The 18,257-nt window shown below is 40.6% G+C and overlaps 1 protein-coding gene across 4 annotated transcripts in view; it reads left to right on the forward strand.

Annotated features, from left to right (window-relative positions):
* Positions 1–17,547, forward strand: part of ANKH (ANKH inorganic pyrophosphate transport regulator) — a 115,486-nt gene extending 97,939 nt beyond the window's left edge. The window contains exons 10-12 of one of the 4 annotated variants that reach the window (XM_030267082.4): positions 515–638; positions 1,218–1,317; positions 16,882–17,547. In XM_030267082.4, the coding sequence (XP_030122942.1) occupies positions 515–638; positions 1,218–1,317; positions 16,882–16,941 (284 nt within the window). In that variant the 3' untranslated portion in view covers positions 16,942–17,547. Of the gene's footprint in view, positions 1–514; positions 639–1,217; positions 1,318–2,330; positions 13,157–16,881 lie in introns of those variants that run through there. The other 3 variants (XM_002187310.7, XM_072924286.1, XM_072924285.1) reach the window with 3 other exon arrangements.
* The last annotated feature ends 710 nt before the right edge of the window (positions 17,548–18,257 follow it).

The following is an 18,257-nucleotide window of genomic DNA, read 5'->3' on the forward strand; positions in this document are numbered from 1 at the left end:
ATTAAGTGCAACATCTTTTAGTGTTTTCTGCTTATATGACAAGACAGTTTCATAATAAAGGTAAACTACAAATACAATATTAAGTACATGCAGATACCCTATTTGTGCCTGTTACACCATGTGCCGCACAGGAGCCAGATGGAAAATTTTCCTTGGTAGAACTTCTCTTTAAGGAAGGGCATAGTTTGGGAGTTTTTTAATGAAGAAAACAGAATGGACTGACTAATAAATTGGTTTTAAGAGAACAGCTCTCTTAGGAACAAGTGCTGTCCAAAACTTTTTTTTTTTTTTTTTTTTTTTTTTTTTTTTTGTTCTTCATTTTCCCAAATCAGTATATTAGAGCAATTTGAACATAAGATCTACTTCTTTTCTAGTAGGGTGCAAAGTTACCAGCAGTAAGTTTTGCAGTGGTTATTTCTGAGCAGTGCTCTCTGCATGGAAAAGCTGCATATGAGATGACTGACTTTATTTCTTTTACTATTCTTGCCTCTTTTTCTCCCCTGTTTATGAACAGTGACTGTCAGAGCACACTTGACTGGTTGGCTGATGACACTGAAGAAGACATTTGTATTGGCACCCAGTTCAGTGCTGCGGATTATTGTCCTCATCACCAGTCTCATCGTGCTGCCTTACTTAGGGTAAATCATTATTCCTCACAGAACCCCTGGATTTGCTTTACTCTTCATTCCTCTTCCCTGTCACTTGATAGCTGAATTTGCATACCTCAGAACATTTTCTCCAAATATTAACCATGATACAAAGCCTAAATAGTGTCACTATCTGGAAAAGAAACATTTACAAATTTACAAGTGTGACTGCTCTAGATAGGCACAATAGTGATGTCCCTTTGGAAAAAATACACAAATGTAAAAGAGGCAAAAACATGCCGTAATGTTTCTATGTTATTAAACTCACTGTTAAGAAAGCTAATGGAACAATGTCTTGTTTATAAGTTTAATAATCTGTTCTACAGCACTCTGTACAAGACTTTAAGTTCTTAGTCCATAATTTGATTCAGTGTGCTTTTTTTACTAAACAGTGTAACCATTAAAAACAAACAAGTCCTTTAAAATACCACTTATTCTCTTAGGCAGTGTATTGTGTCTTTGAAGAAAATACTTCTATCATCAGATTGGTTATATATACCAGTGAAAATGTAATTATGAATCATGCATTCTCACACAACAATGACTGCTTTCTTTCTATGCCTCCAACAGAGTTCATGGAGCCACTCTTGGAGTAGGATCCCTTCTGGCTGGTTTTGTAGGAGAATCCACCATGGTTGCAATAGCAGCCTGTTATGTCTATAGGAAACAGGTAAGAGTTAAGTCTCCATGGGATCTGATGAAAGCAGGTGATGAATGTAGTGGATTTTAGTTCAGATTAAGTTACACTTCAGCAACATAACTCCCCAGAATCCTCACTTTGGTTTGCTTCCCTGTCAAATCTCAGAAGTGTGCAGCTTGGAAAGTCTTTGAGTTGAAATAAAACCGAAGGGTGCCCTCAGCTCTTAATGGGCATCTAGGCCATGGGACATGCTGGTGTGCAGTCAGAGAGTCTTTTGCTCCTCAAAACATGTGTATCATGGATATCCTGTCCTTACCACCAGAAGTTTTGCACTGTATATTTGCTGCTGCAGTACAACTTAGCATATTTATGTAGGCATAGGAACTACTCATCCAAGCTTACAATATGTGTATGTATATGTATATAGACTCATAGAATCACAGGATCACAGAATGATAGAATGGTTTGGGTTGGAAGAAACCTTAAAGTTCCAACGAGTTCCAAGTTCTTTCCCATGGAAGGTGTTATGTAGTGTTACATAGTGTATAAATTTGTATCTGTATGTATACAATATGTAGTACATATATCTCTATATACTTTTATTTCTTTATAAAACCAGCTCTGCTAAAAATCGACAAATATAGGTGCTTATGGTTTTTTGCTATCCAGAGTGGCTTAAAACAAGACAATACTCCTGCAGCAGTTGACAGTAAGAGCTTATAAATAATTTAAAAAGTGCTTTTTAACATACTTTTAACACTGCAATCCTGCATGCATGGAGTAGTGGTGAAACATGGATTTTGAAGAAGATTCCACTAAATTAGGTCAAACTCAGGATAAATATTGGCTAGGTGACTGGTACATTGCAGTACCTGCATGTTGTTCCCTTTCAGTTATGTGTTCAAGGCACCATGTAGGGTACTAGGTCAAGCTCCAAGCAGAACAAGCAAGGTGTGTACATCATTCTGTAGTACAGAAGGACTCTCTGGATGGGAACAGAAAATATAATCTATGCAGTGACTTTTTTTTTTTTTTTTAATTAGATTTCTTACAAAGTACCAAATGGAAATACCCACCAGTTCTTTTTTGAAAAAAAAAAAAAAAAACCAAAACCAACAAACTACAGAAGATGGAATATCTAAAAGCCTTATATTGGAACAACCTAAAATCAGTTTTGATATGTGCTGACAGTGCAGGCCATGGTAAGAGATCAAAAGTGTATAAGGTTCATAAGACAAGAGAAGAATCCTAATGTCTGTCATTATTAATTTGAGAACCAAAGAGTAAAACTTTTAAGACACTGAAACGGCTTATCTTGACTTTTGGTTTCACAACATCCACCCTGCTAGTGTGTTACCATAGTAGCTCACAGAGTCTTGCTGGCCAGGGACATTGTTCTTAATTTTTCTAACTGGTGAGTGCTGGTAGTAGGAGTAACAACTGTGCCAGCCTAATTTATTCTTTATTCAGTGTGACAGTGACAGAGCCAACCAGTAGCTCTATTACACCAGGTTATTCTGACCTGCAGTTGGAAAGATACAGATCAAATGTTGTATAGACACCTCTGAAATTTTGGAACTCTTACCTGAATCAATAATACCTGTGGGGATATTCTGTCAGCTGTACAATTGTTTTCAGTAAGACTAGTCAGCCTGCTGAGAAATGGGTAATAAGGAACAGATGCTTCAACTTGTTTTTTAGGGGCCTGAACTCTTCTTAGCTTTACTAATCCAGGACATCCTGGATGAATCATAGGACTCTTGAATGACCTTCTACTCCCGCTGGCCAAAAATACTCTAATATTACTTTGCTTTGGTGAGGCAAGAGATCACAGTGGATCAGCAACACTAAGAAAAGCCAGAATGCTCACATCTTGTAAAATTCCTGAAGTTTGACATTTGAGAAATTAGGTTGCTACCTCACCTCCCTCCCTAGAGAAGCTTTTCTTCTCTCACTTTTTGGTTTCCTTCCTTTTTTAAAATAAAAAGTCTGTGATGTAAGAGATTCCAGATGCTCTCTTCTCTCCAGTCTTGCTGAAGCCTGTTTTGGATGTTGCTTAACATAAGAAATGCCTGACTGCATTTATGTTAGAAAGGAGAAAGCTGAGCCCCAGAAAGGCTATGTAAATCTTCTAAGTTAAGCCAAGTCATTAGTGGCAAGCCACAAATATGACACAAATATTCTAGTTTTTAATAACATACTCTAAACAAACCATATTGTCACCTCACTTCTCCCAGTGGCCAGAGTTGATGGGAGCGTGTTCATGCGCAACTTACTGATAGGTTTCTGGATGCCTGTTTCAATCTAGAAAAAGAAGAGGAATGAGAATGAGACAGCTGCAGAAGGTGAAGACTCTGCAATGACCGACATGCCTCACACAGAGGAAATGACAGACATCGTGGAAATGAGAGAAGAGAATGAATAATAAAATGGGATGCAATTGCTCTCTGCAGGGACGATTGGAGTGACACTTCAGCATCTTGTCATCTCTCATACTTTTTTGTTTGTCTGTTTTTATTTTTGTAATAAAGAGGCCTTGATTTAAAAGGTTTCAGATAAATTCTCTAGCATACTGCGTATGCTCTCACTGATGAGGGACCTAAAAAGAGGTCTTTGCTTTTTTTTTTTTTCCCAATTTAATTTTTTTTCTCACTCCTACAAGCATAAAAGATACAATTGCATCACTGTAGAGTCTTCCTTACTTATGCATCCACCTTCTCTGGACAATCTGCATTTGTCAACCAAAGCCCTGCTCCTGTGCGCCTGTGTGTGTGGGGACCTGCGCTCGCACGCTCGCACATGCACACCGCCATGTGCCACTGGCTCAATGCTACTGCCATAACCCCACTCCCTGCCCTCTCTCCTTTTCCTTCCTTTTCTTTATGAGAAATGGAAAAGAAGTTTGGAATACAGAGCTTTATTTTACTTGCTTGAAAATGACTTTGCTACATAAACTAATATACTATGGTGAACTATATCTTTTTGTTTGGCCTCATCACCAGAGCTTATACTGCACATGGTATAAGACAGGGAGGAACGTGTGAGTCTCCCCATAAAAAGTGGAGAAAACCAGGTTCCTCTGTCATGTTGAAAGTGTGTGGATGTGTATATACACACACAGGTACATGAACAGAGACATACATATATATATTTATATTTATATTTATATAAATATGCATATGATAAATAAAATACACACAGGACAAGAACTCTGTTAGCTTTCATTCCATCAGAAAGATAGTAATCTTTTGAAAAATATAAACATTCAATTCAGAATTTTCTTGAATCAGTAATTCCCACCTTACATATTATTTTCTTTAGGAAAAAAAATCATGCACTTTCCTCTTGTGAAGAGGGTGATGGCAACTGATAGACTTTGACTGTATTTGAATAAAACAAAAATAAATATTGACAAGCTTTACCAAAGTTCTTGTCCACTGACCTAACTTTAATTTTTAAAGGTCGATTTGTGCTCTGTAATTATTTCTGGTGCCTCTATATTAAAAAAGAATAAGATCAGATAACATATGCAGAATACCATGCTAGATTATATTACTACACATAGTTCCATTAAATCTTTTATATAGAGATGTACACATAGTCACGTGTGTGTGCATGTGTATATATACTTCTATACACATGCACACACACACACACACACACAAATGTATGTTTTGCTATAATGTATTTACCTATGCAGTAGATCAAAATCCATGTGGTGAAGCTCAAGTACTGATGGTCCTCTAAGCTGAAAATTAGGGACTTAGATGGTCTGTTGGCTCTCAAGGCAGCATTGTGGGGGAGTGAGGAGCTGTTCACGTCAGCCCTGCGGAGCTGTGCTTGTGGCTGGAGTGCACTTTAAAGAACAGCGTGAGGACGGGTGGGAGACTCAGGCTGGGTTGAAATGAAGGCTGTCTAAGAGGTGAGGGAAGCAGGGAGGTTTTGGGTGTCACCGATGCTGCTGTGACAGCAGTTGGTGTTTCTGTGCTCTTCTGTGTTTGGCTGCGGGGCAGCGTTTGTTACCGGTCTGTAGTAGCTTGGGTGCTTTCAGATTTAATCATGTGAGAGTCTGGAAACCATTATCCTCCATCCTATATCCATAAATCAGTTAATTTAAACCTTATTAGTAAAAGTATATTTTTCTAAGTTGTGGAAATTATTATTTAATTGTGGACAAATTCTGTTTCTAGATTTGTTTGCCAGGTAGTCCCAGCAGTCAGAGAACTGATCAAAACTAAACATTACTTTAAATGTTTTATCAGTATATGTGTATGTAGACATACACATGTGTATAAATATATATATATATTGTATATTATGTACATTTATTTTCAACTACAATACATTTCCTATTTTTCCAAGTTCAGCTAAAAATGTCTCTACAAAACTACTGAGTTGATAGTAACCAGTTATGGCCATCATGAAAGGCATTGTATCAATGAACTTTACATTTTATTGGAAAGATTTGTGCCAATTTGTACCTACATATTCAAATACAATAAGAAAAAATGTAGAAATTACTCTGTTAACTGACAGATTTGCTGAATCAGTTTACGGTTAATGAGCAGTGGCGCTAGGATGGTAACTGAAACCAGTAACCATGTTTGTTGTGTCACCACAAGGTAAATACTTTTTGACAGTAGATTAAAACAAATTCTTTTTAAAAAAACCCCAGACAAATTAATGTGTGCAGGGTATAAACTGTACACATTCCTGAATACAGGTTCTCAAACAGTCATATGTATATAAGGTGTATATAGACAGTTATAGATTACAGTGACCATTTGAGGTCTCCTCTATTCATGTAGTTTTGGTTTCTCCAGTACATTTCTCTCCAAGTCCACAAGATGCAGTTTTTCAGGAACTGTAGAGATGAAGCAGGAAAATATTTTTGTGTAATGTGTGCATTTCTTTTGGTACATGACTGAAATTCAAACAGTGGTACTTTTGAAGAATTTTGAGCCTTACCAGCTTTCAGTGTAATGATTGCACCAAAAAGTAAAAATCTGAAAACAAAGAATAACACTGAGGCTTGTACTTTAGATAAAAGATAAACGAAAATTTTTAAAAATTAATTGTTGGTTATACAGAGCTAAACTAACGGCACTGTAAAAGATAAAGTTTTGATTGTGTATGTAATACTTATAAGTCCTTTACTTTGCAAGATACTGAATGAGCATAGGAGTGGCGGGATTTGAACTAGAATTGAAGCAGTGACATAAGGACACATGCATTGCATCTTTTTCTGCTTCCTGCAGGTCATGTATTTCTTTGCATTTTTCTGCTGAATTAACAATATGTGATGATATTTCTGCAGGGAGTGGGTCCCAGCCAGGCCCTAGTGCTGGACGAGGTACTTGCTGGTGGACAGGCAGGGTGCTCAGCAAGGAGGGAGCTCTCCCTCTGTCCCTTGCAGACACAAAGCCTGCTTCTGGGAATGTTGACAGGAGCTTCAGCAACCTGCTGAAACCTTGCTGCTGCCTGTTAGTGGCAAATTGAGTTGCGCTGGTGAAGCAGCCATTGTGATGGGCTACAGGCTGGGAGTGGGCAGACATCCTCTGTGGCCAAAGCCCCAGTCAGAGCATCACTGATAGTGTCTATCAGGTAGATGCTGGCACTTCTTCCTTTCCAAAAGTACTTTCTTGAGTTCTAGTACAATGCTATGTCTCTCTTGTGCTGTTGCTTATGAAATGGTTATCTATCTCTGTGGTAATTATTTTGCAATAGAAACCCATCCAGTTTCTGTGTCAGAGAGCTGGAGCACTGTCATCTCAGTGAATTCATGTGGAGACTTGGCCTTTCCAGACTGAATTACACAATCCAAGTTACAATAAAAAGAGAAAAAAAGTTGATCTGCATCTTACATCTTGTATTGCAGAGCAGCTCACACAGAGGGAAATAAGAGCAGAACGCCAATAAGCTGTGGATTAATGTTCCTCGGCTTTTAATAAGTTATGTTAATGTGTCTTGAGCCTTCCTTTTTCAGAATTAAAGAAAACATTGCAGGTTTTTTCCTCTCACTGCCCTAAGCAGACTCGCACGCTCACCAAGCACAGAACTTGATGGCCAAAGCTCTGCATCTCTCAGCCAGTGCCTGAAGCCATTTGGTGCAGCTGCGGGTTCCCAGGCACGGGGCAGTCCCGCCCGCATCCCCCGGGCACAGCCGTTCCAGGAGGGCTTAGATCCCTGCTTGGTTAGATAGAGCCGCCTAAGTGAGAGGATTGGGTAAGTAACAGAGAAGTCTTTTTGTTTTCTACTCATTTTGCTGCTAAATATTTCCTTTGAGCAGGAGATTTATATCTGGCTCTTGCTCGGTGTTTCACCGAATTTGCAGCCAGGGAGAAGCAGCCCCAGACGGAGGGTTGGCTGATGAATGCAGCTGATTCAGCGGAAGGCCACGGCCCACGAACAGAAACCTTTTGAAGGCAGGAGCGCCTTCTTTCATGGGATGGCGCCGCGTGCTTGAAAAGAAGCAGAAAAGATGCTTTCAGGGCCGGGCAGCCAGAGGCGGTGGGCACGGTTTTGTGTCGGGCTGCAAGGGGACAAGGGAATGGAGCATCCTGCAGTTTCGGCATCCCAGCCCCCCTGCTGGTCCAGTGCAGGACAGCGCGGGGCGGCAGGATGGGCTGCTCCTCCCACCGAGGGCTTGTGGCTGTGGCATGGTTGGCAGAGGCTCGAGTGCAGCTGGTTGTTTCCTGGGGATAGTGGCAGTAACCCTTGGAATGCCATGCACACGTGTACGGGTGTGTATAGGAGAGTGTTGTGCAGGCAAGTTTGTTACGACCTTTGAAAGGTTCCTTGGAACAAGGGTTCGAGTCTAAACATGATCTCACTGTGGGGCTAATACTAGGCCATTTTTTTTAATTGCAATTTAAGCAAAAGAATAAATGAAACAGCAGCTTATGCCATTAAGCTAAAACATGATTTAGATTAGTGAGCTGGAATGGGAGAGAAAGAGGACATGTTGAAAATCTTATAGGTACTGTAGATCCCTTCTGAAGACAGCAGCATGGTGTGGAAATGAGGGAACCAAAGGGCAGAAAACACCATTTATTTCCCTTTCAGCTGTCCTGAAGAGGAACTGATGAGAAGCAGTGTGTCCATGTAACACCACTTTTGAGTATGTTGGTTTCCCAGTAGAGTAGCCTTGAGACAGGGGTGTGAAACATCTTTGAAGATGATTTAGAAAATAAAGCAGAAATAAACCAGCATGCAGGTTTTATAATGTATAGTAAGGAGGCACTACATGTCTTCCAGTTTCTGAGTAACTGACAGGGCTGCATTGGGGAAATGTCACTTAAGTATTAATTAAACATGACAAAATTATCAAAATTTTGGTAGCAAATTGGTATGTCCTAGATACCAGCTTAATCATAAAATGTTAGGATTCCCCTCCCTTGTTCATGTTTGGCTTTCTACTAGAGTGCAGCAAACCATCTGCTTTGAAGGGAGTAAAGTCCTGTGGAGGGGTTGCAGTGCAGAACAGACTGTGGGTGCTTGTAGTAGAGTCCCAGGTAGGAAGAGGGGCTCTGAATTTGTTCTCTACACTGCAATACACTGTATAGCAGCCTGGCAGCATCGTGAAAGGCAGAATCATCAACTTAGCAGCAAACTGTATCCAAGCATGGTCACAAGCTGCAGCAGCCCTGCAGAGCAGCGGGAGGACATGGGATGCAGCGTAACCCTGGCTCCAAGCTCAGGCTCAGGCAGCTTGTGTGGATTTGCTTTGGAGAACCAAGTTCAATTGTCAGTGCATAGATGCAATCCTCAGCAAAATCACTGCCAGACTTCTCAGTAATTGGCACCTTCTGAACAAAAAGGCCAAAGTATGGGGGCAGAGGGATCGAGCTTTAGGCTGGGCTTGGAGCACAGACTTGCACAGAATGGCATTTTGGCTGCAGCTCCTGCAAATTAATTGTAGGGTTAAAGAATGAGCTTCAGTCTCAGTATTTCATAACCATGACATCCAATCCATCTGAGTAAAACAGAAGAGTAGCAGTATAATTCTAGATGCTTTTTTGTCTGTAATCCAAGGGGAAGCCTTTCTTTAGTTTTACCAAACCTTGTCACTGCTCAAAACAATTTATTTGTTTTACCTCATTATCTTCTGTCATTCCGAGTTCAGTGTCTTCAGATATATCCTCATTTTCTTCCGAAGGTTCCTGCTAGGCTTATTTTGTCTGTTGGCATTTTGAAAAGGAAAATGTAATCGTCATGCTGACTGAATGTCAACTAATGCTGTGATTAAAAAGTAGCTTACAACAAAATTCTTCTTTGATTGACTGTTTTTTACTTCACATTTGATAAGCTGAAAAGGAGATTCAAGAAGCAAAAGGAATTGGGGGGAGTCCTTATCTAAAATCAAGAATTAAATTAGTTACTTCAAGTTAATTTCTTAACTCCAGCCACTTTGTGACTTTCTAGTGAAAACCTTCACCCAGACTTTTCCAGCAAAGTTAGCAGTGCATCCCTAGAGCAGCACAGAATAGTTTGAGGCATGCAGGTTTTGTATATTTTACAACTGAATGTATAATGAGTTGAAAAGTCTGATTTACAAGGGTAATCCACTAAGTTTAAAATTCATCTGGACATGAGCAGCCTGGTCTTGTATCAAAGGTGGTCCCTCTTTGAATGGAGGGGGACTTAGCAAGAAAACTGCCTGCAATCCCCTTACAACCTAAATTGTTCTCTGATTCAACCAGGAACCTAGAGAGGTTCCTGCATCTTAAAGGACTTAAGATTGCTTTCCTTTTTTTAGGCTTTTAGTTCAGGATTGAGAGACAGTGCCTAATAGGGCCTACAATGTAGATATGTGAGCAAAAATGTTGAGCTGCACAGATTTTTTTACTGATGACAAAACTTTGGTATTGCACAGCCAGCTTTACAGTACCCTCCCACCCTCTGGGAGCCCACAATGAGAGCAAAGCAAAATAAGCTATTGTATCTGCTGATAAAGTATTTGAGTACTGTACTGCACTTCTCCCATTAACTCTCTAAGAAAAACTGCCCAGAAACAGCAAGCAATTGCACTTATTACCTGCTCCTCCCACCTCTCTTAATGTGCATCATTCAGCATTTAAAAAATCTACCCTTTCTCATAACTTCCCTTGTAATCAAGGTAATGCAGAGTAAATACTTACATTTACATAATAGAATGGATTGGCCTATCTGTAAATGAGAGCACAGAAATTCCCTCTTAGGAATGGATGTAAAAATTGGAACAGCAGCTTTATCTATAATACGTCAAAAAAAAAAGCGCAACAGAAATGCAAAGGAAAAATTGCAGAACTGAAAAAAAAAAAATTTCATTAACTTTTATGGAGACTACTGCCTGGGTGGCAAGTAAGGTGTATGCACACGTGCAGAAAACAACAGTCTGGAACTATCGTTCATTGTTCAATTTTGTAGTTTGCTCTCCAAAACAAATATAACTCTGCTTTTGTGCCTATTATGATGAACAAAAAATCCCTCCTAAGCTATAATGAAACAATTGGAAGGCTACAGGCAATAAATTAACAGGTTACTTAGATCAACAGATTTAATCCACCAAGTTTGCCAGCACCACAAAACTGCAAAAGGAAAATCTCAAAAAAAGTTAAAGATACCTATTTTTGTAGATGACATTTCCTTGCTTATTACCATCATCAAGTTTTTCACTTTGTTTAATAAAATTATTTGCAATATCTTTGTATATTTTTTAAAGGCAAATGCACAGGATGCAAGGCTTAACCTGTGTTTCAAATGGCAGAAACAGCCCCCACTATCATAGAGGCAATCAAGCCCAAATCATGTCAGGTTTTGATCTTTCAGAACATTGCTCTGTCTGTTCCCTTATTTTAGATAATTTAGGTTATTTTGTGGTGTTACTATCCCTGCCTTAGTTTTGTGAAGCCAAACACCTATGGAGAGTTTGTGATAAGAGACTACAAGCTGGGATTGCAGGTAGTGTCAAAGCCCCCTGCGCTGCTTGTGCTGTTTGACAGGGCATTTTACCACCACAGGCCACAGAAATTCAAAGTGGACTTGACTCTCTCTGGTGGGATGGCTGAAATGCATTTCATGGGGTTTGGGCAGCACATCTTAGCAGCAGTCCCTTTGATAAAGACTTATTTCCCCTACACGGGAAGCTTCTGAGAGTGCCTGGGGAGGAGCACATGTGAGTGCAGAGGAGTGAGTGTGTATATGTGGACAGAGAGGGACAGATGGCTGCAAATAAATGAGCTGAAATGTCTTTTGAAGGCACCCTGCACTGTGTTACCCTGCAAGGACCATACTGGTGGGCAAAGAGAGCAATGAGCCCTTCAGTTTTCATCTTTAGGGAAAGCTTCTCTGGCATTTAAAGGTTACTGGGCATCTTAGTAGATCCTAGTTACTCGAGAAACACAAACTTTGTAGTGCTAAGGAGCACAAGAGAGAGCAAACTTTGCTGCAGGTTTTGCAGTGGCGAAGCCAGTGTCACACAGCCTGCTCTCCATTTTTGCACACTTGAGCAGGGCCAGCCACAAGGTCAGTCTAGAAGGAAACTACAAACATTGAGCAAAACCTAAAGTACAGAGCAGCAGCCAAGAACTGTTTTGTCTTCACAGCAGGAAGTCATCATGAAGGAAAACCAAACTGTGTAGCGGTAACTCCCGGGAACTCTCAGTTCCCATGCAGTTTCTGAACAAAGATAGCTTTGGCCACATCAGGCAAAGTCAGACTGCGCCATTTGTAACATGATACTACAAGCACAGAGGGTTCTCCAATCTCAGAGGGGTGCTATAAGGGTAACATTCACTAATGCTGGTGAAAGATGCTTGGATACTACAGGGAACAGTGTCAAAGAAATGCCTAAAAATACTGACTTCATATTTGCTTGTTCTAATTGTGCCTTTGGGTTCTCTAAAATTGACTTGTTTTTAGTTTTACAGAAATACCTTTAAAATTGAGAGTGAGAAGTAGTGTCTGGAAGCAGCATCCTAAAATAAAGGCAACACAAAATCTGAAGACTCTTGCTGAGGAAAGAGGGGAAAGGAAGTTTGGGAGCCTCATGTTTTCCCAGCCTGGCCCTCTGACTATGGATTATTCTGCAAGACAACATCTTGTTCTGTTTTCAGCAGCCTAACAGTGCTGAAAGAGGCAAAAGCAGTAGCTAGCCACACTTTGCCAAAGCTGCCCTGAGATTAAGGTCAATCAACACACTTCTGTAGAGAAAAGGCCCCATTTTTCAGTTTGTTCCTATAATTTGAAGGTAAATCTGAGAACTAGGTAAATGCATATTTCACCTGTGAGGTATCAATGGGTTTTCATTTCTTTCAGAATATCTTTCAGCATCAACATCCGATTCTTTCTTAGGATAAAGCTGTCTTTATGCAAAGCAGTGTGCCTAATAGCCATCCTCGACTACTTAAACAAGTCAATTTTGCAAGGACTGTAGGTATCAAGCCAGAGCACTGTTTGGAACTACAGTACAGGGATCCTAGATTTTAAATAATATGTTACCTCATGCATCATTTTCTATCATACTTGTAGAATTCCAGTTAGTTTATCTCAAAATAAATGTTGCTTTCTGTAATTCGTACACATGCTAAAGCTGATGGTATGTTTTTTTAATGACTGTTCTGCTTTGCTTTAAACATGTGGGTTTTCTTTAAACAAAAATGAAGGTTAAAACTTTGTACATTTTTAAAATGACTGCTAAGGTCAGAAGTATAAAAGTATATGTTGCACTAAAATTGAGTGCTGTTTATGTATTTAACATAGATGTACCTTTTTGCATTGTTAAAAAGAATGATCCATGCTTTCTTTGAGGGGGATCTGTGCTCCAGTATTGTCCGATAACTTTCATATTCTAATTACTTTAATTAAAGTTCTAACAGTTTGCATATGATTCATGATTCTGATTTCTTCTCTTTTATTAAATCTGATAATCTGACATAGTCTAAAATGCTCTTCTCATTTGGAACAAGCAAAATATACCTCCTGGTGAGAAATTAATCCAACACTCAAATTGTTTTTGAATTACAAGCATGATGCTGCAGTTGCAAGGTCTTAACTTGAAGGTAATGAAATCTAAAGGTATCCATAAAATGATGCAAGGAAAGCTCTTTGTTTCTACAGAGCCTCCAAGTGTTGTTTATATGGAAATACGATGGTCAGAATACTTTTTCCACACCAAATCAAATACTTTTATCATTCCTGTTAAACAGAGGCTTAGTATTTAAAGGGAGACCATTATTCTCATCAGGCTGTTATAAATGAAAATTTGTCTAGCCAAATTAATATGAAAAATAAAATATTTATTTTGCAATCAAATTCTATCTAGCCAACCACAAGGAAAGAACAGAGCCGAGCCCGGGGTCGGCCCTGGGTGTGCAACAAGGAGTCAGCCTCATCAGAGGTTTTCCTTCATGCCCACACACTTCCATCCTGGCACAAGCGGTTTTTATAGGGAAAATTCCGCCTGAGGCCAAGATTTCAGCAATCAGTCTTTTCTTCTATTCAGAGTCCATATGTTAATAAGATTTTCTTTTTTGGTGATGAGGGAGAACAAATCAGTGTCTGGAGTTTGTTGAATCCCTTGATGAAATTTACAGGAATTCAGGAACGCTGTATTCACATGTATTTGCTTGAGGATTTCCATAATATTCATCTCGGGTCGTTCACGCGAACGATCAGCACCTGGGGTTTCTGTGCCTCCCCAGACATGGCTCATCTCCTGGCGAGCTGTACCTTCTTACTTGTAAATCAGTTTCCAATTTATACCCGGTCTCACCTGCGCCTGTGAGGGGGGGGGAATCCTAATACAAACATGTATATTCTAACAAATATTCAATATCACATATATCATATTAGAAATGGCACAAATTATATCTACTACACATAACAAGGCCAAGGCAAACTCAGGTGTCAGGAGAAGATTCATCTATCGGGCAGGTCACCAAAGCTGTTCTTATGAAACTGAAAAAGCATTCTTAATCAATTTCTTTTTTTTTATTTTGATCACATTCCTTAAGTATTCCCAAATGACCAAATGTGAGCCAATCTGAGCCAGTGAGAAGACTGTGAGTGTTTTGACACTTGAGCAGCCACTGGTTTTAAAATGGTCTTGAAATGGTAAAACTTTGCCCATGACCCCCTGGGATCCTGGTGCCTCAGTTCTCCTTACACTGGCCCACAGCAGAGATCCAGCCTTAGTATCTCCTGCACCTTGTCAGCCCCTTAGTTCCTGCCTATTTCTTCTTGTCTCCTGCCTTTGGGGCTCCATGACCACCCTCTCATGCCCCTGGCATCTGTGAAGGGCTAGGAACTATAGCTATGTCTCTCCTGGACTTTGGTGCAGGGCTACCCAGGGGACATTCAGAGAACCCTGAACTGGCTCTTGCCATGTCCAGCTCCCTCTTCCCACTCATCAGCCATGGTTGCAGAGAGGATTGGCTTATATCTAGTCACGTTCCTGTCTGAGACCAGGAGGCTGAGCAGAGCGGAGAAGACAATCAGGGTATCTACACCAGCAAATGGTCTGTCTCTGCCCCACTCCCAGGCACGGGCTCACTGGCTGCTGGCATGGCTGTCCCATGCACAGAGTGGTCCCTGACCTTCCCGAGCTCTCCTTGCCCAGAGCACTGCCCTTGCAGGAGGCCATGCTAAAAAAAAAAAAAAAAATAGGCAAAGAAAAGGAAGTTTGGCTAGGGCTCAGAAAAAGATACTGCCCTTGTGCCGCACATGAGGCCAGACCAAGGGAGCCAACTTCCCATGGCTCAGAAGGCCAGAGCCTATTTGGAAACAACTTTGGGAATTGCTGCCACACTGCTTCATTTTGAGCAGACTGAGCAAGGCAACAGCGCACACAGAGTCACATGGTGGCCAGGTAGACATTTCTCAAACTAAGCTTTATCTTTCAGGGACTTTATAGGCTTTATTTCACTCTTCCTAAGAAAGTAAGGGCCTGATCTAAGCAGGGAAAAGGTAAGACATGCAGTATGAGGGCAAATAGCATTATTACTTCACCTTCTTAGCTTGTAGTCTTGAAAGTCTCCTCTCTCTCAGACCCATCAGCAGCCCCTCCTCTGACCTCCATCAGTAATGATAACATTTAGCTCTTCCATTAATGATGTATATTGAAATATAACCAATTTTGTTCCCCCAAAGGCATGTACAGACTTCAGATGAGAAAGCACCCAACTCCAGACAGAAAATCTCCCACTTGTGGGTGGTTCTGCACAGCACTTAATTTTGTGTCCAAAAATCAGTGGCAAGGTGGCAGAATGCAGCTCTGCTGAAGGTCTACAGCATCTGTGCTGCTGGGGGAAGACCTATTCCATGCCAAGGAAAAGGGCTTCTTACTGCAGACATGTAAAAAAGTACTGACAGAAGCAGAGGTATGGCACTAAGGGAGCAGAAGCCTCACCATTGCCTGTAAATGACACTTCTGAATGTGTTGGATGACCACAGCAAACACTCTCCCAGTCTCTGTGACATGCATGGAGACCCCCAGGGAGGAAAACCAAAGCCTGAGTGTTGCTTGACAGCCCAGGAGAAAGCCGAGCAGCAGTTATCAACTCTCTACAATGGCTGTTCTGCAGCTGTGAAAAATGGGCCTCCTTCCTCTAGGTGCCATAAAAACTGTGTCTCATGAGCAGATATTTTCCTGGCAGCTGGAGCCAGTGCTCCCAAACTTAGAGCCAGAATAGCCCACCTACCATATGCAGGTGGTAAATTCCCACATCCTCCAGTGCAGCATTCCTTTAAAGAACCAGGGGTTTTGGTGGCAAGCCCCACCAATAACAGTCCCAGCAGTGCAATAGGATGCCTTCCCAACTGCAGCTCTTACACCTTCTCTCCTAGCTCCTCAAACTTCACACCATTATTTCCTTTGAATTTTCCATGCTGTTGTTTTACATATTTCTGGGAAGGCAGACACACCAGAGTGAGCATCCATGGGACGGGGTGTTGGGAGATTGTATTGATACCTGGACCTTACAAACGAGGTGACTGTTGAAACTGTCACAGATTTGCTTTAAACATCCCTAAGCACTGCTGCAGTTCATTTTTCCTTTTCCTTTTTTTTTAATAATGTTTCTAGCTACCTGCTACCTTCTATAATGAACTATTTTGTGTAATTAACAGAGGTTTTATGTTTGCAACATATGTTTGATGAGTCAAAATCCAGAACATCTGAGGAAGGGAGCTCTAAAGGGCTCATCAGTAAATAAACACCATGGAACCACTTTGTTGTCTAAAAGCAATGTTAATATTAGATACCAAAAGCTAGCACACAAGAGTCATGTGCCATTCCCTGGGGTAATATCTGCAGGAGGTGCAGGAGGCCAGTGATGCTCTGAGTGTGTGTTTGCTTGGGAGGGTCTTTGGAGGCCTTAATGGAACATGAGAGTCTGAGGCTCACAGGAGACAGCTTGTCTTGCCACTGTGGAAGTGCTATTTAAACAAGGGAAATAAACTATTAATTCACTGAAATTTGGTGGGTTTCTTGCTGTTTTAGTTGTAAACCCTCCCTTTCCTTTGTTTTCAACCCTATTGGCCAAGCAGCTTGACAATAACCCCTGAGAATAAATTTTATTGTTTTTTCTGTCTCCCTTTTGAATATAAACTCAGAAGACATGCTCAGGTGAGAGAACAGAAACTGCTCTAAACTGCTGCTTGATGGCTTCCTGAAAGGAAAACAATCCTCCAAAATGCAAATGTACTCATGATGCAGTTCACTGGCACAGAAGCTGAAGTTTGGCAGCAAGAGATGAACCTGCTTAGGAGGGGCAAGAAGCAAGCTCTTACTTTCAGCTCTGCAGGACCACTCCGTGAGCAAAACACCACATCTTCTGTATAAAACAAAGGCAAAAATGTTATGCAATACCGGAAAAATATTTAATGTAGAGGGCTTGGAAAGAGTTTAAGTGAAATGGAAACATTTTCCAGGTTTATGCCCCATCCTGTACATCCTCCTTGCCCAATGTAATTTATTACTTCTCTTACTGTTTATACAAATCCAAAAAATTCTTACAATGCAGAATACATTCAGAAGCAGTAATGACAACAGTAATAGTTCAGCAAGTAGTCCACCTCAAAATATATAGCCTATTCAGTTTTACACTGAGTATGTCTTTCAGCTAGAAATTATTTTTATCATCTCATTAACAACAGTACAGGGAATAATATTGTTTTTCAAGGTATTTTAAATATTTGTAAGTATCTCGGCTACAACTGGGTTTTTTTCCCCTCTATAATAAGGACAGTAAAAATAAATTACGCTTTGTGCACCTTCAACTACAGTTGGAAACTAACAGTTTTCTACATCTTAAAAGTTATTTGATTTACTGTTGGACGATGTGAGAATCCAACCTCACCATTTCTCACCATACATTATTTTTGACACTACAAAGCCTCATGTTTGTGAAGCAGGAATAAGTTATACCAGAACCACTGCTCAGGATTTGCTGTGACAGAATTATTTTGTCTGTGAAGACTCACATGCCTAAATACATCCCATGAAGGTTTGCATGAATACATAAACAAAACCAGATACTCAGCACCCAAAGAGAGGGCTTGCTACAAATTTCAACTCCTACTAGCAGATTCTTATTCAAGGTGTAAAGCAGATTAACTGTTTGATATTCAATAAGCTAAAAATGTAAAGGCACGAAAAATCTCAAGTTTCTTATCACTGCATTTCAGTGTTCCACATCTTCAGAATGTCTTTCACCTTCCTATGCACTAAGAACTTCAACTTTTACATCCTTTCATGCAAGTCTCTAAGGCTGATGCTGCTAAACTGTGGTCTTTTGAGATCACCGCATCACAAGCAAAGATCAGTACATCACTAGGTCACAAGGCAAAGCATTTTGGCCACACCGTATTTCCCTCAGCACGGTCGGTGTATCATCACCGCGCTCTGTAATTGTGGGATCGCCACGGTGAAGTGAGAAGCCAGCAGAAATCCCGGCTGTGCCTCGGCAGGGAAGGGCTGCGGGTGCCAC

Source organism: Taeniopygia guttata, chromosome 2 (genome assembly GCF_048771995.1).
Source record: "Taeniopygia guttata chromosome 2, bTaeGut7.mat, whole genome shotgun sequence".
NCBI classification, from domain to species: domain Eukaryota; kingdom Metazoa; phylum Chordata; class Aves; order Passeriformes; family Estrildidae; genus Taeniopygia; species Taeniopygia guttata.